The following is a 24043-nucleotide window of genomic DNA, read 5'->3' as shown; positions in this document are numbered from 1 at the left end:
ATCTAGAAGGTGTACAGCTGCTTTGCAACATACTGGAAGTTGTTTATTAGGTCAATTTATGCTGACAGGTTCCCTGTAAGCCTCACATACAGAACCATACGACAACCTGCCACCTCCATCTCAAGAACATCTCCCTCCGACCCTTCCTCAATCGGAACTTATCAGCCAATACTGTCCCACAACTAATCTCCGTTCCTCACAGGACATTCAGCTTTACTCTATAACCATCCACTCTTCTCACAACCGTATCCAGGACTTCTCCTGTGCATCCCCCGTACTCTGAAACTCTCCACCAAAATGTGCCAGATTGTCCCCACCAGGACCAGTACAACCACTGTGCATACCTGGGCAAGTGCAGGGGCCCAGAGCTGCAAGGGGGCCCACATAAGGCTGTATATAAGGAATTTAGTATGATAAATTAGGGAATTTTTTTTAGGGAATAGGAGACTGTTTTAGTTTCTGAATTTTTAATCCTGCCACAAGAGTTCACTGCAAAGGGGCCCATTGAGGCTCTGTCGCCCAGAGGCCTACTGGAACCTGGAGTCGACCCTGGTCCCCACCTTTCAAAACTTCAAACGTAGCTTGAAAACCCACCTGTTCAAGATTGCCTACAATACAGAATATCTGCAGCACTCTGCTCCCTCACCTCGTGTCTCCATCTACTCTCCCATATAGATTGTGAGCCCTCACGGGCAGGGTCCTCCTTCCCTTTTTTTCCCGATCACTCTAGTTATGTTTTTGTACTTGAATTTGTTCATTTCATCAGTCGTGATGGCACTGTACACTTTCCCCTGGCCATGATGGCATCGTGCCTATCTAGGAATAGGTTTGTCACTGTTTTTGAAATAAAGCAGCTATGTTTTTTGTATGTGGTTTGATGATAGTATTAGGGAACTTCTATTCAGGGCTGGCGTTAGGGGCGACAAACTGGGCATTTGCCCAGGGCCCCCTGTCATAAAGGGGCACCTGCATGTGGACTTTTGTGGGCAAAGGATGTATTGCTCTTTTAATTCCTTTTGGTTAAATGCCCAGGCGAAGATGGTTAGTATCTATCTCCTATATATATATATATATATATATATATATGTACATATCTATCTACCTATCTATCTATCTCCTATCTATTTATTGATCTATCAAGCAATCTTTTATCTCTTTTCTACTGTATCTATTGATTTCTCTCATATCTATCATATATCACCTTTCATTTTTATCTTCTATCATCAATCTCCCTATCATCTGGCTCTCTCCTATAACGTTCCCATCTTACAGATACTACTTACCTACTACTGTATGTAACTACAAAGTGTTATTATTGTGTAGGAGTCTCTTACTGACTGAGACTCTTCATAAAATAGTTTATTTTGGGGCCCCACTGTTGGTCTTGCTCCGGGCCCCACTTTGTCTAAAACCAGCCCTGTTTCTACTCTATGTTTTATTATCATACTGTGTATAATAGTGTAGTATCTATTATGTACACCGGTAGTTTATAACCTGTTGTGTTACAGAACACTGTATGGTTGTAATATAAATGTGTATGGACCGGGTTCATGTACCCAGAAATGTCAAATCTTCTGTTTAAGACGTTGCGATGGTTCAAAGTTAAAGTTCATCTGTTCTTCAACAAATTCTAAGCCCGTCTTCTGTAAAGTTCAAGTCAGAGATAATAAACCACCCAGATGAAGATAATCATTCGGCAATTTCTTGTGAATTTGCGATGTAGTTTCCATTGTAAGAAAAATAGTCTGTTGGACCATCCAAACTGCACACAGTATCGGGTTCATCCATGATGTCATCGCTAAGACCAGGTAGACCGCTAAAGAACACCGGATACATTCCATTGAAAGATATCTCTGGATCCACCAGCGAAGCAGACCAAGACGTGGGGTCATCGGTGGCATGGGTCACAGAGATGTCTTCCTTAGACATTGGAGATTCAAGTTTGACAGCGGATATAGCATCTTTTTGAACTTGTAGTACAGTAGTACTATAGAGGTCTGTGTCCTGCGGGATGCCGGGCTCTCTTCCTTTTCTTTTTTCCTTACATTTATTTGAATATTTAGTCCAATCCTAAGGAGCAAAAAAAAACAATATAAAGTAAAAGATGTGACATACAGCAGTAGAGATACTTCATCCTGAAGAGCTTTCTGCTCTCTACACTGAGCTTGTTCATAACAAGCCCCTCCCCTTTGCTCTGACAGCTGTAGTAGCCAATCAGGAACTTAGTACATTTTTAGACCACGTCCACTCCAATTATTACCCTCTTGCTTAACCATGCCATATTTAAAGGGATTTGTTTCCCATATATGAGTGTGGTTTATTATAGGGGTGGAGTTTGCTTTCAGTAGATAGCTCTTCAGGATAAAGCACCTCCACAAGTAGCACCTGAAGAGCTAGGCTTAGTGCAACCTTATAATTTTAAAGGAGTATTCTGAGGGTTTTACATTGTATGTTGAAGACCCATATGTAGGATAGGTCATGAATATCAGACCAGTGGAAATTTGGACCCTATCGATCCTCCACTGCTTGAATCAACACAGAACGGAGCCAGAACAACTACAATCTCTGTGTAGTGGCAAGACAAAGTAACTGCAACTCAGCTGAGAAGTGAGCTGCAGATACCCAGCCTGGCCATGAGGAAGTTGAGGTCAGCTGATCAGTAAGGGCATCAGGTGTCAGACTCCTACCCAAGTCATAAATGAACCAGCCCCCCGCCCCCCCCCCCCAAAAAAAAAGAACTTTATTTCTGAAATTACCTGAAAGTTGCCATTATGAATGTGATATAGAGGATAGAAATAATCAGCTGCTGTTGGAATTTTCTTCAAAGCAGAGACATGCATTCTGGAATAAGAAACAATGACTAGATGTATCATATGAATAGTGATAAGTAAGATATCATTTTCATATTCATTGATTAAAGGGAATCTGTCATCAGTTTTGATTTTACAAAACAGTAGACAATATTAGGTATTATTTATAGAGATCTGTATAACCATACCTGTATGTTGTTAGTAGCAACAGGACTGTGAAAAGTGAATTTATATTTCAGGTCTGCAGCTTTGGCAAAGGCTTTGGGCGGGTCTATCAGCCTGAAGAGCTTTCTGTTCTCTTCTGCTCTACAGCCCCTCCCCTCTGCTATGGACAGGAGCCGTTTATGCGTTGTTTTACTGCTTTTCTCCATGTAAAGTATTCATAAAAGTGACGCTCTTGTCTTTAGGCTTTTTCTGGCAATGCAACTAAGCCCCATTCCCACAAACCTTACAATACTGTATTATGCAGAAATGTTTGTGTGCAAAGGAAAAGTTGTCAATTTTGTATTAAAACTAAACATATAGGGGTTCATTTACTAAGGGTCCGAATCGCGCATTTTCGTCGGGTTACCCGAACTTTTCCGATTTGCACCTAATTGCCACGGGATTTTGCCACACGCGATTATGGCGCATCGGCGCCAGCTTTCACGCGACAGAAATGGGGGGCGTGGCTGTCAGAAAAGCCGACGGATTCGAAAGAGCCGCGGAATTTAAAAATAAAATTGTGTTGCAAAAATAGCACTCACATACACCAAGACGTAGGAGGTGAACTCCAGTGAACTCCGGCGTCCTTCAGCGCAGCAGCGACACCTAGTGGACATCGGGCGCACTACCTTAGTGAATCCCGGCGGAACCCGAATCAGCGTCGGAGAACGCGCTGCTGGATCGCGACTGGACCGGGTAAGTAAATGTGCCCCATAATCTCTACATATAATGAAGGACAATTTGTATTTATTATACGGTATATGAACCAAATTTTATTATATTAAATTATGTGCATTGGAATCTGATTCTGCCATAAGTAGTGGGTTATTCCTTTAAAGGTAATTTACCATCAAAATCAACCAAGATAAACCAGGGACACTTATAGATCCAGGCACCGTGACTGTGGTACCTTCTTATATTTGTTAGCAACATCCTCCGCCCTTCTAAAGATGTATTTGAATTATGCTAATGAGCTAGACGGGTTCCTGGGGGTGTTACCAGAGTCCCGTACTGCTTCACAGGCTGTTACACTGTGCGTGAGCACTTTCCCTCTCTTACTGGGGCAGATTTACTTACCCGGCCCATTCGCGATCCAGCGGCGCGTTCTCTGCGCTGGATTCGGGTCCGGCCGGGATTCACTAAGGTAGTTCCTCCGCCGTCCACCAGGTGGCGCTGCTGCGCTGAAGAGCATCGGAACGCACTGGAATACACCGAGCTGGGCTGAGTGAAGGTAAGTGCAATTCAGGGGAAATCGGAAATATTCGGGTAACACGTCGGGAAAACGCGAATCAGGCCCTTAGTAAATGACCCCCACTGTGTTAGATGACCACAGGCAGAGGGAGGGGGAAGGTAAAAGACTCTAACAGCCGGTGAAGCTGCAGCATGGAGGAGATCTGGTAATGCATCCAGGCACCCTTCAGACTCATATTTTTTGTAGTTTTTTCCATTTGTTGGCATGTAATGCTTAATTTTCCCTGCAGTGGCCACCACTGAGTAAATTTATGATAAGTTGAATTATCTACAAGAATCAACAGCTGTTTGTTGGTTGTTGAGGCCTGGGATGGCTTATAGGAAGGACTTACTTCATGAGACAACTCAATTAAGGTAGTTTATTTTTTACCTAAAATATTGATAATCTATTAAAAGATTTGGTTTCACAAATTGGATTGGTGGGGGTCCAAAACTTAGCACCCCCACCAATCATCTGTTGAACAGAGCAGTATCCTGGTCTGACCACTACACTGAGAATGGCGCTCTCTGCTTCCTGTCCACTGGGGGTGCTGGGTGTCGGACCCCAACAATCTGATATTGAGAACCTATTATATGAATATAGTGTAAAAATCGTTATCCAAAAAACTTGTTTAATAAACAAACTTTTCTCCCTTCGTTTACATCTATAATGCAGCCCTTAACCATTGATGTCACTACTTACCTTACATATAAGTTGGAGCGTAAGGCCAGGAACAATAAAATAAGGGTCAGTGTTAGAAGGGTCACAATGGTGATGATATGGACCACATTTTGTTTATGTGTCTCATCTTTTTTCTCTGAAAAATTAAAGAGAACCCGTCAGGCAAACTATATATTTTCATAAACTGCCATTAGAAAGCATTGCCCCTATCCTTTCATTGTCACTCTACATGCCTGTAAGCTTAAAGGGGTTTGCCCGTGAAAGAAATTTCTCAAATTTTAACCCCCTAGAGATGTTTTCACAATAAAGATAATTTTTAACCCCTTACTCTGCAATTCTCAGTTTTACTCAGTGTTATTGCTCTCTGCTATCGCTCAAGGATGGTCAGTATAAGATTCCAGAGTATGGGCGGAGTCTCTCTAAGCAGACACTTTATGATTCCTGGAGTGTTATGAGATCCAGTGCTGACAATGTGCTTAGATTATCAGGGTCCATGTATATCTACACTTTTATCTTGCTTCTGAATGTTCACTAGTAGAAAAAGAAAAAGAGAGATGAGACAGATCAGAGATGATGAGATCCAGGAGATGGAGATAACACACAATGACACTTTGCTAACTCACCTATAACACATACTGTAAGCTATAGTATATCTTTTCTGTAGCTTGTAGAGTAAGTCTCTGTAAGCTGCTGCTTGCCTGCAGGAAGTGTCTGTGTGTGAGCTTGTCTTGTAATTGATGGGGAGGGGCAGAAGGCAGAGAGCACAATGGATCGTGTAGACAGGAGAAGCTATTCATGAGAAGAATCTGACTATTTACAGTCAGATCCCGGGGCAACAAATATTTTATACACAAGGACTCATAGAGACAGGTTGGAATTTTATATGTGAAATGCTGCATTTTTGTTAAAAACAGTGAATTAGAGAATGTGTTATTTTGTTATCATGTGTGCAGTTAACCAAACATACCTTGAGAATGCTGTAGCTACACTGATGCAGGATCATATCTTGGTTAATCCCTAAGCTGAGTGGTTTTGCTGATAAACCAGATATAACATTATGATAATGAAGCTGTGTCACTTCTGTGCATGGGCTCAGCGCTTTTCCTAGCAGATTAGTTATGCACTGCTCCAGAGGATGATGTAATCACTGTTCTCCCTGTCAGGCAGAATAATCAATTGCTGCACCATCCTCCAGCTGCTGTGTATGAGTGATCCAGCTCAGGTTGATCAGTCATGTCTTGACTAAGCTCCGTGTGTAATGACAAGCTCCATGTGCAATGTGTTTATGTAGGCAGCCAGCCTCTCCCAGCTTTCCCAAGGTCCTGAATTATATACCGTATATTCCGGCGTATAAGACGACCTGGTGTATAAGACGACCCCCCTACTTTCCTGTTTAAAATATAGAGTTTAAGATATATTCGCCGTATAAGACTACCCCTTTTCCAATGCATACAAAACACCGGTAAAAATTTTAAAAAAAACAGATTTGAATTTAACATGGTCCTTTTTTTAATTTAAATTCTTATGACTTGCAGGTATATAGCAGGAAAACTGTCGCTCATAAACATAAGGCATACAACAACAACATTAGCATCGTCCATTTTACTGTAAATGTTACCATACTGTACCTTAAATTTTTATTTTATTAAATATTCCATGCCATGTACTCAGAAGTGGGAAAAAAATTCCAAATGCAATGAAAATGGTGAAAAACACATTTGCCAAATTTGTGTAGGTTTTATAATGTTTTCATACATTTACAAAAATGAAAACCTCCTGTACAAAAATTTTGATTTTGCCAACTTCTGGCGCTAATAACTTTTTTATACTTTGGTCTACGGAGCTGTGGATGGTGTCATTTTTTGCGAAATTTGATAATATTTTCAATGATATCATTTTTAGGACTGTACGACCTTTTGATCACTTTTTATAGATTGTTTTATAATTTTCAAAATGGCAAAAAAGTGCCATTTTCGACTTTGGGCTCTATTTTCCGTTACGGGGTTAAACGCATTGAAAAACCGTTATCATATTTTGATAGGTCGGGCATTTTCGGACGCGTCGATACCTGATGTGTTTATGATTTTTACTGTTTATTTATATTTATGTCAGTTCTAAGGAAAGGGGGTTGATTTGAAATTTTAGTTTTTTTTATTATTATTTTTTTTTTTTTTTACTTTTTTTTATTTTTATTTATACTATTTTTCCGACTCCCTAGGGTACTTTAACTCTAGGTTGTCTGATCGATCCTACCATATACTGCCATACTACAGTATGGCAGTATATGGGGATTTTCCTCATAAAACGAAATGGAGACGGATCGCTGCCCCCGATGACGTCACGGGTAGCGGCGATCCCAGGTAAGATGGCGGCGCCCATGCGCCACTATCTTTTTGAGGCTGCCGGCACCTTTGCCGGCAGCCCACGCTGTGAAAACACCCGCGATCAGTGCTATCACCGATCGCAGTTGTTACCGGTAAGCCTTTGCTGCAATATGCAGCGCGACCCAACCGCGTTCCGCCGCGTATCGCGGCTTCCTCAGGGGCGATACGCGGCGGAACGCGTGGGGCGACTTGTCCTGGGTCCACATCTCCACCTCACATCCCCTGGTAAATATTGTAGTTCAGACCGGTGTCTAGTGGGTTCGCTATTGTACCTCAGCCACTTCAGCACAGAGGATTTACATGCACTTTCGTGCCGCATTTCCACACATCCTCGGGCTGGACTGTCTGATAGCTATTTTGCTCTTATCTCCTTTCCCACAGACGCATGCCCGGTTCATACACTCACTTTTTAGTGGGATGGTTTTTGTGAGGCCCAGGTCTGGTTAAACCCAACATTATCAGGTGTCGGGCTCCAGTGGATTTTGTATGTATGGGTGCACTAGGGTGCATTCCTTTTTAAATGATTTTATGATATTTTTGTCTTGTTGATGTTTGTCCTTTGTCCAAGCTTTTCAATAAAGTTCATTCGCTACTTTACACATGTTGTTCTGTCCTTATCTAATGTAGCCCACTTTTACATGTGTGTAGCCCATCGATTGGGTGTTATCTTACAGTACAGATCCCAATTCTGTATACGTACTTGTGTAACTGATCTCTGTGTCTCTCACATGTGTATAGGAGGACACAGCATGTCGGGTACTTGTGTAACTGATGTCTGTGTCTCACACATGTGTATAGCAGAACATGTCAGGTAGTTGTGTAGCTGATGTCTGTGTCTCACACATGTGTATAGCAGAACATGTCAGGTACTTGTGTAGCTTATGTCTGTGTATCACACATGTGTATAGGAGGACACAGTATGTCAGGTACTTGTGTAGCTGAGGTCTGTGTCTCACATGTGTATAGCAGGACATGTCAGGTACCTGTGTAGCTGATATCTGGGTCTCTCACATGTGTATAGCAGGACATGTCAGGTACTTGTGTAGTTGATGTCTGTGTTACATGTGTATAGGAGGACACAGCATATCAGGTACTTGTGTAGCTGAGGTCTGTGTCTCACATGTGTATAGCAGGACATGTCAGGTACTTGTGTAGCTGATATCTGGGTCTCTCACATGTGTATAGCAGGACATGTCAGGTACTTGTGTAGCTGATATCTGGGTCTCTCACATGTGTATAGCAGAACATGTCAGGTACTTGTGTAGTTGATGTCTGGGTCTCTCACATGTGTATAGCAGAACATGTCAGGTACTTGTGTAGATAAAGCACAGACACTAGCAATGCTTTACTATACATTTTACACGGACATGAGCAGGAGGAGGGTAGAGGTAACAGGGTTGACATCACGTTCTCTCTCCATGTGCCTGGGCTCATTTACATAATAAAGAAAATATGATTTCAAAATAATGAATTTATGAATTGACTAGTTAAAGTGACTCCAACAGGTAGTGGTGACAGAATTAGTTACAGAGACCAGATGACAGGTGTGCTTTAAGGATATAAAATATTAATCTAATGATGTATAGTAATCTAAGTAATAATGTAACACAAACTAATAATTCTAGATTGATATATGTTTGGATGACCCTCTGGATGACCATACCGATGGACTTTCGAAACTGTGGCCCCACCAAGGCTTTTGTGACCATGCTTCCTGATTATTTAAAAAATATCCGATTAAAAAAATAAATAACAGAACACAAACTAATAATTCTGGATTGCCATTTCTTATATGGCACTGGGTCCACTATTCTATCTGAAAATTCATGCATGGGGCCATCCCGGGGGGAGGGGGGGATCACACAGATATATACATACTAGGAAACATGTATTTGTAGGTTCCCATACTTATTCAATTACTGCCTATAAACTAAGGACATTTAAAACAAGATAACTTTATTCTTATTTTATTAAAACAGGAAAAGACGGGGATTCATGAGCCGTGAATCCTCGTGAATCCCTGTCTTTTACTGTTTTAATAAAATAAGAATAAAATTATTTTGTTTTAAATGTCCTTAGCTTACAGGCAGTAATTGATTGAGATAAAATTAGTTGGACATAAACACTTAGTTGGACATAAAATTATCTTTGCGAATAGTTCCCATACATATTCCCAAATATACAGTACAAATGTAACCGATAGAAAGAAATATCTTCGGGTCTTCACTAATGTAGTTCCTCCGACGTCCACCAGGTGTCGCTGCTGCGCTGAAGTTCATCGGATTGCACTGAAGTTCACCAAGCCGGACCGGGTGGAGGTAAGTGCGTGTCAAGCGACACTTTTTTTTTAAAAATGCGGCGGTTTCTCCGAATCCGTCAGGTTTTCGTTCGGCCATGCCCCCGATTTCCGTCGCGCGCATGCCGGCGCCGATGCGCCACAATCCACTCACGTGCGGCAAAAAAACGGGGCAATTCAGGGAAAATCGTCGCAAAACAGAAAAAATTTGGGTAACCCGACGTAAAAACGTGATTCGGGCCCTTAGTAAATGACCCCCACAGAGGCAGATTTAGCAGCCTCTTATGCTTATGGCACGGTGGGTGTGAAGGGACGTGGTGCAGTGGACCCATGTACAGAAGGAACACTGTGAGCATTTCTGGTCTAAAGTGCTGAACTGGCTCGATCCAGCATCGGACTGGCCCACCGGAGAATCCTCCGGTGGGCCCTGACGCCTGCTGGGACCCGGCACTCTGGTGCCGGCGCGGCCCCAGCGCTCAGGAGACGGGCGGCCCCGGCGCTCAGGACACCGCGCGGCCCCGGCGCTCAGGACACCGCGCGGCCCCGGCGCTCAGGAGACGGCGCGGCCCCGGCGCTCAAGTGACGGCGCTGCCCAGGCGCTCATTTGACGGCGCGGCCCCGGCGCTCCGATATCCGATGCCTGCTTCCTGTGACGTCACCGCATCTTCGCCGGCCCTTGAGATGGCGGGTTCCTGCAGCTGCTGTACAAGGTAAGGCCCTCTGTGTGTGTACTGTCTGTACTGGGGTGGGGGGGTGAGGCCCTATTTCTATGCTGGGGTGGGGGGGTGAGGCCCTATTTCTATGCTGGGGTGGGGGGGTGAGGCCCTATTTCTATGCTGGGTGAGGCCCTATTTCTATGCTGGGGTGGGGAGTGAGGCCCTATTTCTATGCTGGGGTGGGAGGTGAGGCCCTATTTCTATGCTGGGGTGGGGAGTGAGGCCCTATTTCTATGCTGGGGTGGGAGGTGAGGCCCTATTTCTATGCTGGGGTGGGGGAGAGGCCCTATTTCTATCCTGAGGTGGGGGGAGGCCCTATTTATATCCTGGGGTGGGAGGTGAGGCCCTATTTCTATCCTGTGGTGGGGGAGGCCCTATTTCTATCCTGGGGTGGGGGAGAGGCCCTATTTCTATCTATCATTCTATCCATCATTTCTATCATGGAGCTACAGCCGTAGTACACAGCCATACATTGAGCTACAGCCGCAGTACACAGCCATACATGGAGCTACAGCCGCAGTACACAGCCATACATGGAGGTACAGCCACAGTACAAAGCCATACATGGAGCTACAGCCGCAGTACACAGCCATACATGGAGCTACAGCCGCAGTACACAGCCATACATGGAGCTACAGCCGCAGTACACAGCCATACATGGAGCTACAGCCATACATGGAGCTACAGCCGCAGTACACAGCCATACATGGAGCTACAGTCGCAGTACACAGCCATACATGGAGCTACAGCCGCAGTACACAGCCATACATGGAGCTACAGCCACAGTACACAGCCATACATGGAGCTGCAGCCGCAGTATACAGCCATACATGGAGCTGCAGCCGCAGTATACAGCCATACATGGAGCTGCAGCCGCAGTATACAGCCATACATGGAGCTGCAGCCGCAGTACACAGCTATACATGGAGCTACAGCAGCAGTACACAGCCATACATGGAGCTACAGCCGCAGTACACAGCCATACATGGAGCTGCAGCCGCAGTACACAGCCATACATGGAGCTGCAGCCACAGTACACAGCCATACATGGAGCTGCAGCCACAGTACACAGCTATACATGGAGCTACAGCCGCAGTACACAGCCATACATGGAGCTGCAGCCGCAGTATACAGCCATACATGGAGCTACAGCCACAGTACACAGTCATACATGGATCTACAGCCATACATGGAGCTACAACCGCAGTACACAGCCCAGTACCACATGAAGGGTGCGGGGGGGGGGATGGGGGAGGGTCTGGAGGGGGCCCCCAAAAAAATTTTCTCTGGTGGGCCCAAGGTACACCATTCCGACACTGGCTCGATCCCATGTTTCCCAAGAGGCTGGAGCCTCATAGTAGCTACGGAATGTTATAAAGCAGGAGAAACGAAATGTTAAGTGATCTGGGTGAAGGAATCCCTTGGGCAGACCTACCCAAGGGATTCCTTCATCCAGATCACTTAACATTTTAAATCAATGAAATGCAATTTACTGACTCTTTCCCGAATACTCATAGAAATCAAATACCAATCTTTAGCTGTGGACTCCAGTTGCTCCAATGGCTTTTGTAGTCCTCTTGATCTTCGGGCCTACATCGAATTCGAATATAGTTGAAGCCTTCATCAAATTCTGAAGCCTGGAACACCATATATGTGTCACCTACTTGGTTCTTCAATAATTCCTGTAACCAGGTAAATTCATGAATCACATCAGATGTTGTATTAAAACCTTATATTATACCAATGCAAAATTAACTCATCATACAGATAATGGTGCGGAACCCCAATTCTGCAGGCAACACGTCTGCAAGTCTTCTATAGGGAAGAATTGTATGAAAATTCTACTCCATTCAACTATTTGGGAGGCAAATGCACATGCATTGTGGTTCTGATCAGGGGTGTAACTTGAGGGGGTGCAGAGGTTGCGATCGCACCTGGGCCCAAGAGGTTTAGGGGGCCCTTATGCTGTCACTTTCCCATATGAGAAGACTATTACTATAGACCATACATTATATTCCGGGGCCTGGCACAGACTTTGCACTGGGGCCCATCAGCTTCTAGTTACGCCACTGGCTCTGATATAGAATTGGACATAAAAAGGCAATAGTGATGGGATTCCATTCTTTAAAATGGCACCAGAGTCGTGATTCTAGTTGCTATAGAACCAAAGATAGTATTGCCTGAAGTGCCTTCTCTCCAGGCTCTAATGCATGTAAATGGTGGTTGTGCAATGCCTGAAAAGCTGTAAAGGTAAACTAAACATATTAAAGATATGACTACCCTATACCTAAAAACCAGGTTAAAGTATAAAACGTGGGTTGCTTTGCCTACCTGGCCAGATGCCTGTTTCTTGAGCTGTACTTGATAATGTACTTCCGAGAATATAAAATTGCATACTCCTCTCCATGTTATATTATATTCAGTGCCAGTGAAATTGTAGGAGAGATCAGAAGGCGGATCCAGTTTGACTAAAAATAAGAAATTGGAAAAAAATTTGGATTGACTTTCAATATATGTGGATGTTATTAGGCTCAGTAAAGTCATCAACACAGAGGAGGATAATATATCATCATAGAGAGAAATGCGAGGATGGGGGTTCGAGTGGTGAAATGGCAATATAAGTTTTACAATTATGTGGGAAATAGTAAAATAATGATAAGAAAACTAATGGAGCACCATGCCTCAGGGACAGGGAGCCGAAGGGCTGTCACTATCGCTTTCTTCCAGCCCTCACAACAGCTTCTGGAAAAGCTACTGTACTGTACTGAGCTTGTTTCTGGTGCTCTATTTATGTACTGAGGTTGTTTCTGGTGCTCTATTTATGTACTGAGGTTGTTTCTGGTGCTCTATTTAGGTACTGAGGTTGTTTCTGGTGCTCTATTTAGGTACTGAGGTTGTTTCTGGTGCTCTATTTAGGTACTGAGGTTGTTTCTGGTGCTCTATTTATGTACTGAGGTTGCTTCTGGTGCTCTATTTAGGTACTGAGGTTGTTTCTGGTGCTCTATTTATATACTGAGCTTGTTTCTGGTGCTCTATTTATGTACTGAGTTTTGTTCAGCTGGTGTAGTTAACTACTGAGCTTGTTTTTGGTGCTGTATTTACACTCACCGGCCACTTTATGTGCAGCCGACAAATCTGCGGCAACTGTGTGATGCCATCATGTCAATATGGACCAAAATCTCTGAGGAATGCTTCCAGCACCTTGTTGAATCTATGCCACGAAGAATTGAGGCAGTTCTGAAGGCAAAAGGGGGTCCAACCCGTTACTAGCATGGTGTACCTAATAAAGTGGCCGGTGAGTGTATATGCTGAGCTCAGTTTAGGCTAGGTGTATTAGAAGCTGGTTCTGGTGCTGATTACATATACTGTGATGGTGCTGTATCTATGCTTGATTCTTGAGCTATATTTTTGTACTGAGATTGGTTCTGGTGTTGTTTTGATACACTGAGCTAATTTTTTGTGATGTATTAGTGTATTGGTGCTTTGTTCTGGTGACTTATATATAGTGTTATATTTTCGGAATTTATCTTTTTTCAAAGTGTACCGTAAAATCACGCCTGTAAAATCACTACAGGAAAGTCTACTTTCTCATTAAAGGAATAGTCAGAGGACAAATTTCATGTCTTTCACTTACTGTTACCACATGGTTTAAAGGGTTGAATAGTTTCAATAATTGTATCTGAGGACTGATCTTCTAAGGATACTTCATATATTTCCATGTTGCTGGGATAGTTGTGGGTCATATTGCAGGTGAAGATATTGTTCTGTGGGCTGGATACAAGGTCACACGTGATGGTTTCTCCATCATAACCATGAAAAATATCTGTCAACGTGCTGCAATGAAATTGAGGGACGACAGGGGTAAAAAAATTAGTTTTGGTAGGCTTTACAGTAAAAGGAATGAGTTTTAGTTGGGTTAATATGTATATTTATTTTTGTTGCTGTTGCAGCCATTGCTATCATGTGACTACTCAGAGGGCGGCCATTACTATCATGTGACTAGTCAGAGGGCGGCCATTACTATCATGTGACTACTCAGAGGGCGGCCATTACTATCATGTGACTACTCAGAGGGCGGCCATTACTATCATATGACTACTCAGAGGGCGGCCATTACTATCATGTGACTACTCAGAGGGCGGCCATTACTATCATGTGACTACTCAGAGGGCGGCCATTACTATCATGTGACTACTCAGAGGGCGGCCATTACTATCATGTGACTACTCAGAGGGCGGCCATTACTATCATATGACTACTCAGAGGGCGGCCATTACTATCATGTGACTACTCAGAGGGCGGCCATTACTATCATGTGACTACTCAGAGGGCGGCCATTACTATCATGTGACTACTCAGAGGGCGGCCATTACTATCATGTGACTACTGAGAGGGCGGCCATGACTATCATGTGACTACTCAGAGGGCGGCCATTACTATCATGTGACTACTCAGAGGGCGGCCATTACTATCATGTGACTACTGAGAGGGCGGCCATATTGTTTTTCTGGAATGGCTCAGACACACAGTCACATTACTGCAATATCTGGATTTATAATAGTGTACCTCTTGACTACCATGAAAATCCATCATGATAAACCAGGGACATTACTCATAGATCCAGGCACCGTGACTGTGGTAATCTTCTTATATTTGTTATTCATGGCTTCCTTCCTTTTAAAATCAAACACTTCTCTCTCCCTCCTCCCTTTGCCTGTGTAATGTAACAACTGCAGGAAGTGCAGGGGGAGGTGAGAACTGCACTGCTCATTGTAACAGCCTGTGAAACTTATTAGAAAAGTTGATTTTAGAAGCATCTGAAATGATGCTTCCACTGTAGTCTATAAACTTCACTCATGTCAGGCAAATATGACTTTTTTCTGCTCATTTTTACATCACTTTGGAGGAGAATTTCATTTCATCCCATACCTGAAGGAGCTCATAGTTTAATGGAGTAAAGTCTGGTGAAAGGATCCATAGTATAGGTCCTAACATGCTGGTTTATGGGGGTCTCAATGCAGGAATCCCAGGGTTCATGAGAATGGGGGCTTGTTGCACCCAAGATGACAGAAGCAGCCAGTTGTGCATTCATTTATATGGAGCTGACAGAGATGAGTTCGGTGCTTAGCTATCTGCCTCAACACCATAAAGATGAACAGCCGGCGCATGCGTGTCCGGTCATCTTCAGTGACCAGACCCTTCTGATCTGTGAGGGTCCCATCACTGAGACCCCCACCAATCAGAAAGTTAGGCCCATACTGTAGATAAAGCCTAACTTGCTATGAAGAGAGAACCCATTTAGACTAACAACACTGTTCAAGAAGAGTTGACTATATATTGGGGGTCATTTATTAAGGGCCCGAATCGCGTTTTTACGACGGTTTACCAGAATTTTTCCTTTTTGCGACGATTTTCCCTGAATTGCCCCAGGATTGTGGCGCATCGGCGCCAGCGTGCACGCGACGGAAATCTGGGGGCGTGGCCGTACGAAAACCCGACGGATTCGGAAAAACCGCCGCATTTAAAAAAAAAAAAAAGTGTCGCTTGACACGCGCTTACCTGCACTCGGCCCGGCTTGGTGAAGTTCAGTGCACTCCAATGAACTTCACAGCAGCGACATCTAGTGGACATCGGGGGAACTACCTTAGTGAATCGTCGGAAGACCCGAATCCTCCACACAGAACGCGCCGCTGGATCGCAAATGGACTGGGTAAGTAAATCTGCCCCATTATCTTTTTTGATTCATTATTCATAGTCTGTATTTTTGTACAGCACATATCTCATTGAAGTAAGTGGGAAAAACCCAGTTGTTATCAGCGTGTTAGAATCAAGATGTGACCTTTCTGCACCGACCGTAGAGAAAAATAGCAAATCTTACAATCTGTTCTCACCGACATCGGAAAAAGTTTGAAATGTGATATTTTTGTAAAATCATGCCCTATGGCAGTGATGGCTAACCTATGGCACTGGTGCCAGAGGTGGCACTCGGAGGCCTTTCTGTGGGCACCCAGGCCATCACCAGAGATGACTCCAGGTATATTCCTGCAGTCCCAGACAGCCCAGGACTTACTGTGCACAGAGATATTATAAAGTGACAGCTCTACCTGGGACTATTTTCTGCTTTATTGGTGTCCTCAGGGGCTGGTATCAATGAAAACTGTGACAGAGAAGGGAGTATAAATCACAAATTACATTTCTGTGTTGGCACTTTGCGATAAATAAGCGGGTCTTTGTCGTAGTTTGGGCACTCGGACTCTAAAAGGTTCGCCATCACTGCCCTATGGTGTGTCAATATCTTAGGGCCGTTCCACACTTGCAAGTGTGATGCGATGAACTCGCATCACACTCGCAACGCATGCTGCCCGGATCGCACGGCCTGAATGCTGCAAACTGGGACTGAACTGACATGCTGAGTTCAGTCCCGGTTTGCAGCGTTCGGGCCGTGTGATCCGCGCAGCATGCGTTGCGAGTGTGATGCGAGTTCATCGCATCACACTTGCAAGTGTGGAACGGCCCTTAGTGAAACGACTTGACTTGAAAATGATGCTTAAAGGGAACCTGTCACCAGATTTTACCTTCTTATAGGGGTATTCCCACGCAGGCAAGTTAGGCCCTATCCATGGGGGTCAGGGCGGGCCAGACCCCTGCAGATCGTGAGAACGAGGGGACAGACCAACCCCTTGCCGCTCATTAGACTAAGGGAGCAGATGGCCGTGCATGACCGTTCTGCTCCATTAATCTCTATGGAGTTGACGGAGATTGCCGAGCACTGCTTTATTTTGAGACACAATTTGAAAGTTAAATCCCGCGCTCCCGTCGGATTGTCCGTCGGCATGCCCCACCGTTTTGTTTTGCATGAAAGCCAGCCCAGCTGCGCCAAAAAAACGATTGCGTGCGCTAAAATCCCAGCGCAAACCCCTGTTAAATACCTGTCCAAGCCGTGCAATCCCCGAAAAAGGCGAACAGTCCCACAAAAGTGCGATCCTTGACCCTTGGTAAATGAGCCCCCCTGCGTCATAATAAGAATATTACAGATCATATCTCAGGCTAGGAAGAAGTCAGAAGCATGACATAGGTATCGTTGGAATTGTTACCAAAGTCTCTCTCCAGCTGTGCAAACACTATGTAAAATCATAAACTATGTGCAGGAACAACCAATACTCACAGAACGAATGGCCCATTTCCGGAATACGATTCTTTGAGCCAGTTGCAGGTTATTCGATCAATATAATTTGTGTAGCAGTCCACATTTGACTTGGGAACTAAATAATACAAAAAAAAATTCAATTTATAAGAGATACTGAATTCTATTTTTGAGTAAAACTGCCACTCTGTACTACTTACCTCTGCGTACCCAGATTACATTTACAAATATCATTTTTGGTTCCCCTTTCTGTTCCTGTGATTCACTTAAATGTGTCCAGTGCTGTTTTCAGTGTACAGACATGTTGGTGGGCCTGCCCAAGACCAGAGATAGCTTTGCTACCCATGTACAGTAGACCTTGGGAGTGATCAAACTAATCTACTGAGCATGTGCAACCATCAACACGGTGCAAATTGGGCACACAATGTGGCTCATTTACTAAGGGTCCGAACGCCGCACTTTCGCCGGGTTTCCCCAATATTTCCGTTTTGCGCCGGGATTTTGGTGCATGCGATCGGATTTTGTCGCATCGGCGCCGGCTTGCACGCGACAGAAATCGGGGGGCCTGACCGGCGGACAACCCAATGGATTCAGACAAACCGCGGAATTTAAAATAGGATTTGTGTCGCAAGATCAAGCACTCACATGCACCGGGAAGAAGAAGGTGAACTCCAGAAGGAACTCGGACGAACGATCTTAGTGAATTGGTAAGTAAATCTGACCCAATGTCCACATTAGAAGGACAGTGAATAGGAATCAAAAGAAGAACAACAGGGGGCGCCATAGCAGTGTCTAGACACAGGAGCATTTTAGCAAATCATTCTAATGATAAATATCTCTGTTTTATGTCATCTAACACAAGATCAACTGCGGGAAAGCCCTTTAATGAGAAGAGTTCAATAAAGATGACAATCTTAGAATTTCATGACTTTATCCTGCTATGACTATGTGCAGTGAAACTATTTATTGATATGAATCTAAAGTTGATTTTGTTACTTATCTGTTACTAATCACTTACGGTATACTTATCACTTTATATCACTGAAGTTTCTGTTCTCAGGCTCTGTTCTGAGTCCATATTCGGCCTTGTACTTTCCCTAATCAATTGCCCTTCAAGCACATTTGTAACTCGGTCAGCTTCCACTACAAGGAGACCAATGCTATTTCCCATTGAAAGTCCAACATGGCTCAGTGAAATCCAGACTCTCATTCGAGGGTTCAAGGAAATCTACTATAAAAGTCCATCATGATAAACCAGGGACACTTACTCATAGATCCAGGCACTGTGGTAATCTTCTTATTTTTATTATCCACAGCCTCCTTCCTTCTAAATGCAACTTTTAAAATTATGCTATTACGTCAGAAGGGCTCTGGTGAGGGTTATCAGAGCCCCTCCACGCCGTAGCTGCACAGGCTGTTAGACTGCCCCCCTCCACACTGCTCCATCGACACCTGTGCCTCATGTAATCTCACAGCAAGGGAGTTTCAGCACACAGTGGGAGGGGGAAGTCCTCTTGCACAGTGTACGCCACAGCATGGAGGGGGTCTGGTAACACCCCCCAGAGCCCTTCTGGCTCATCAGCATAATTTTAAAAGTTGAGGCCATGGATAAGACATATAAGAAGATTACCACAGTCTGGATCTATGAGTAATGTCCCCGCTTTATCATGATGGATTTCCTTTAAAGGGTTAAAAACAAGGGTTCACCCCCTGCTGTGTTACAATTTGCAGGATATTCTGTAACGGTTTAAGAATATCCCTTTAAATGATTTTTAATTCCCCAAAACCCTTACACTTGTAGCTGGCCCTTACTTCTGTTACTGTCTCCTGAAAAATATACAGTAAATTTTGCTACTTACTAGGAGGACACATATCAGCGTCATCACATAAAACCAGATGGATGCCGAACAACATGAAGAGTTTCCCGACATTTCTTCTCATTCTGTAATTGAAACAGTGAGAAATATTAGAACAATTCATGTCTTGGTCCAAAGAAACTTAGGCTCCTGCACCTTTAAATGATCCCTGCAGTAATATCCCTCACCCTGCTGTGACTCCCAGCCAGGAGCACCGTAGTGCTCTGTATAGTCTGAGGCCACCGATAGATTTCTTTCAAGTAGTTTGCACTTTTACACATTACAAATTTGCCTCCATGAATAGATGTAGCTGGACTTGGGTTGTATCCTCACACTGCTGTGCTGTACATTATAATACTCCTCACAGCCCCACCTCTCTACTGTATATCTGGTTTTGCAGCTGCATAAAACCTGCCTAGGAAGAAACATACCGACCAATAGGATGTCATGTTTATTCATTGTTAATTCCATTTATAAGAAGGTCCCTGTTTGGGTGGCCTGAGAATTTCTAGAGAGTTCTTAGAAAGAATTGAGAAGTTCCAGGTGGAGTGATGAGAGATTGGGGCTCATTTACGAAGGGTCCGCGGACCACATTTTCGTCGGGTTTCCCGATGATTTCCGTGTTGGGCCGCATTTAACATGGGTTTTTGGCGCACGCTATTGGATTTTGGCGCATCGGCGCTCGTTTCACGCGATACAAATCGGGGGGTGGGCTGTCGGACGATCCAACGGATTCGGACAACGTGCGGGATTTAACATTGCAAATTGTGTCACAAGACAAGCACTCACATACACCGGGAAAAAGAATGTGAACTCCGGCAGACCTGAGCGGGGAAGCGACACATGCAGGATCTCGGGCGCATGTTAGTGAATCGCACTGGACTTCATCCTCGTTAGACCGCCCGGATCGGGGATTGCGACAGGACCGGGTAAGTAAATGTGCCCCATTGTGTCTGAGACTTGCTGTCTAGTCACACAGCCCTGGTGGGGGGATGTTGCAGATGCTCAATTGGGTTTAGGTCAGGGCTCTGGTTGGGTCAAGAATGGTCACAGAGTTGTTCTGAATCCTCTGCTGTGTTATTTTAGCTGTGTGCTTAGGGTCATTGTCTTGTATCCGTCATGTGTTTTTTTTAAAACTCTATAGAAATTTTCATATGTCTTGCACTGAGGAGAGGCTTCCGTCATCAGACTCATCGGCCATAAAGCCCCGACAGTAGTGATAGTTGACTTCGTGCAACTTCCTACTGCATCTCTGGAGCTCAGAAGCAATGATATTGGTATCGTCTTTACCTCTCTCACCAAGGCTCTTCTCGCATGATTGCTTAGTTTGGCTGGACGGCCAGGTCGAGGAAGAGTTGTGGTCGTACCAAACTTCTTCCATTTAGGGATTATGGAGGCCACTGTGCTCTTGGGAACCTTGAGTGCTGCAGAATTTTTTTTGTAACCATGGCCAGATCTGTTCCTTGCTACAATTTTGTCTCTGAACCCCATGGGCAGTTCCTTAGACCTCTTGATTCTCATCTGCTCTGACATGCACTGTGAGCTGTGAGGTCTTATATAGACAGGTGTGTGCCTTTCCTAATCATCCTTCACAAGAATGTGCACTGTAAATTGTGCATTGACTTGAATAGAGGGATGGACAATTAAGTTTCTATACTAAAAATTGTGACTAGGTCTTTGGCTAAAAACAAACTGCATGACAGTAGGGTATATGTACCTTTGTTTTGGCTTTGTGTTTCTGGCTTTTTTTTGCTGCTGGTCAGATGTGTCTTAGGAGTTTTGAATTTTTAACTCATATGAATTAAGATTTTTAGTGATTTTGCGACTTTTTGAACAAAAGTCGCAAAAAGTCCCCAAAAAGTAGCAAACAACAAGTGCAGGTATGGAATTGCAATTTTTCGCAAAAAGACACAACTTTAAGATCTGGAATGAGGTGATAACTCAGATAACTGTAGTAAACTAGACAAAGGTAAACTTTAAAGTAGGTTGTCTTAGGTGCAAAAAAAAAAGTCTCAAAAGGGCATAAGCTCCATAAAAAGTTACAAAAATAGAAAAAGCTTAAAAAAAGTTACAGTTACCCCAGTGACTTATGGCATCTAGTTGTAATGTAAAGTACTTCCTAGATACCTGCACACTTGTCCCGGCTGAATGTGTTCTCAATGTTTGAATTCAAAATGCCTCAATATCATCTGTTTGAAGCGAATGGGACATCCCCATAAATATAAATAAATTTGGGGCAACTATACCCTTATATGTATGATCTTCATATGGAAATTATATATGAAAATACATTCTTTTAGATAGAAAATGATTCACTAAAAGTAAACTGAAAGGATTCATGGAAGGTAAAGAAAGCATAGGACTCCATTGGGAGAATATAACAATGCTTTTATGTTGGGCAATGTCAGGATCAGAAGTAGTGGACCCACTGGACCACCGCGGACAATGACGTAAGCCAACACCTGGGACCCAGTTTTCACCAGAACCTGCCGCAAAGCTGGTTGGACTTGTTGCAGAGTGGTACCACCAGTTCGTTCCACAGGTGTGACTTTGTCTACGGTGGTGTAAGGTACATAGACGTTGAGCAGAATCGTAGTCGGGGACAGGCAGAAGGTCAGGATGGGCAGCACAGGATCAGAATCTGGAACGTAGCAATAGGTCAGGGCAGGCAGAACGAGATTGAAGTCAACAACAGAACTGGGGTCACAACGGTAATTAAGAATAGTAGCACAGGGCATCAAACAAGTTTTTTTCTACGGCTGTGAGACACAAAGATCCGGCGTGGTGTGGAGGAAGAGGCTTATGAAGAATCCCGGGGATAGCCAGCACCAATCAAACGTGCGCTGGCCCTTTAAATCTTCAGGAACTGGTGCGCATGCGCCCTAGGAGGCCTTGCATGCCTGACCGGGAACTGGAGCGTGGACAGGTGAGTTGGAGACGTGGGACGCATGGGCATGCAGAGGTGCACGTGTGAGCCCGCGACCCGAGATGTGGGTCACGGGAGCACCCGGGAAAGGCAATCCCAGTTTTTTATATTTTATTTGTACCTGTTTCAACAGATTAAGAATATCTGTGCCACAAAAACCTCAGTTTTCTGACCCTTATAACTTGCAAAATAAGACCGTCAAAAAAGCTAAATGATCAACTTCTGAACCCCTCGCTGAATGTGTAGTGTCATTATTTCTAATGGAGGTGTGCCAAAATAATTAAGCATTTGAGACACAATGAAAACAAAAATCACACTACAAAACAACACTGAAGTCAGGCGCCAGAAAACAGAATTTGTGCCACAAATTAATACATTTCCCCCGTGTCCGGAAATACAAAAATTGTTATGGAGAAAAGAGATATTTTTGTTTTACCAAAACTAAAATCTTTTACTTAGGAACAATGGGGGCATGTATTAAAAGTGTTGCAGTGTCCTTTTTTTTAGGCACATAAACTGTGTGGTAAGTTAGGCAGGGATATTAGATGGGAAAGGGATTTATAAATTGGCGCACATGCAAAAAGGGCCTGAAATTACTTCAGACTCATAAAGCTGAAATAGGACTAGGTAGACTTGCCTTTTGTGGACCAAATTGTGCCAAAAAACTGTCGTAGAAACTAGGAGAGCAGAAAAAGTGTCACAATTCACAAAGTGCACCCAAATTGAGAGCACAGGCACAGCGAGAAAACCAAAAAAATATAAAGAACTGGTGGAAAGCTATTAATAAATTCCCCCAATGTAACTTTTATGAACGGCCTGCATGAAAAAATTTGTCTGTCACAGCTCATCAGATGCAGAATGTAAAATCAAATTTCATGATTTACAGCAATAACACTCAATGAATATCACAAATTTGTTAAACAAATATTTTAATTTTAAAAAAGTGTATTTTTCAATGGCTAGGCAATCATATGTTACTGATAAGAAAGATAAGGTGCAACATAATATTTATGTAAGTTTCTACTACTACAAGGATAAAGAATTCACTGGTGTAGTGTATAGGAAATAATATATAACTTTTATTGATACAATTTAAAAATAAAACCCCCAAGTTAAAAGCATCTGGCAAATAATAAAAATAATAACTAAATCCCCCCCCAAAACACAGAAACAATCATAAAATAAATGATGGTTGTATAAAAAAGGATAATATGCAAAAAATATGCTATAACCTTAAAATAAAAATAAAGCATTCAGTTCACAGCACAAAATTTAAAAAAAGAGTAATTGAAGGGTTGAAATTACATTAAAATATTTGGAATACTTTGAAAAATTTTAAATAATATTTGTGATTTTTTTCTATAGGGTTTCAATATGTTTTTAGAAAACGTTTTACATTAGTGAAGCAAGAGAGGATTTTTTTTAATTTATCGGAAAAAGGAAGTAAAATCGGAAAAAAACAATTGTCAAAGAATCACAACATAGAGTAATGTCAGTACCTGCCAGGAGACGGCTCCTCTCCGCTGTCAGACTCTTTTCTCTTAGTAGAAGAGGAACATATGTATCTCTATGTATCTCCTAGAAAATCACCATTTCCTGGGGGAGGAAGTAAATTCATCGTGATATAAATAGAGGTTTTTTTTTTTTCTCTCTGGATTTTTTTTTCAAGTCATGGCCAATACACGTAGTCTCCTTTCTGGGATGGGGCGCAAGGAAAGGAATGTGGAGGAGGATAGAAGTAGCGGAGGGACTATAGAGCGGAGCCCCCCTTCACCCACCTTCTCCCCTCCGTCCA

The 24043-nt window shown here is 43.4% G+C and overlaps 1 protein-coding gene across 1 annotated transcript; it reads right to left on the bottom strand.

Moving 5' to 3' along the window:
• Positions 1-1120: 1120 nt before the first annotated feature.
• On the bottom strand, positions 1121-23836 carry LOC140076045 (interleukin-9 receptor-like). The gene is made up of 9 exons (XM_072122574.1): positions 23748-23836; positions 19326-19408; positions 17488-17584; positions 13957-14156; positions 12654-12790; positions 11851-12004; positions 4948-5062; positions 2757-2841; positions 1121-2070 (listed from the first exon to the last, which is right to left on the bottom strand). Exons 2-9 carry the CDS (start codon positions 19405-19407, stop codon positions 1690-1692), a joined length of 1251 nt encoding a protein of 416 aa, XP_071978675.1. The 5' UTR covers position 19408; positions 23748-23836; the 3' UTR covers positions 1121-1689.
• Positions 23837-24043: the final 207 nt, after the last annotated feature.

This window comes from Engystomops pustulosus, chromosome 8, assembly GCF_040894005.1.
Source record: "Engystomops pustulosus chromosome 8, aEngPut4.maternal, whole genome shotgun sequence".
NCBI classification, from domain to species: Eukaryota; Metazoa; Chordata; class Amphibia; order Anura; family Leptodactylidae; genus Engystomops; species Engystomops pustulosus.
This window is presented reverse-complemented; position numbering and strand designations above follow the sequence as displayed.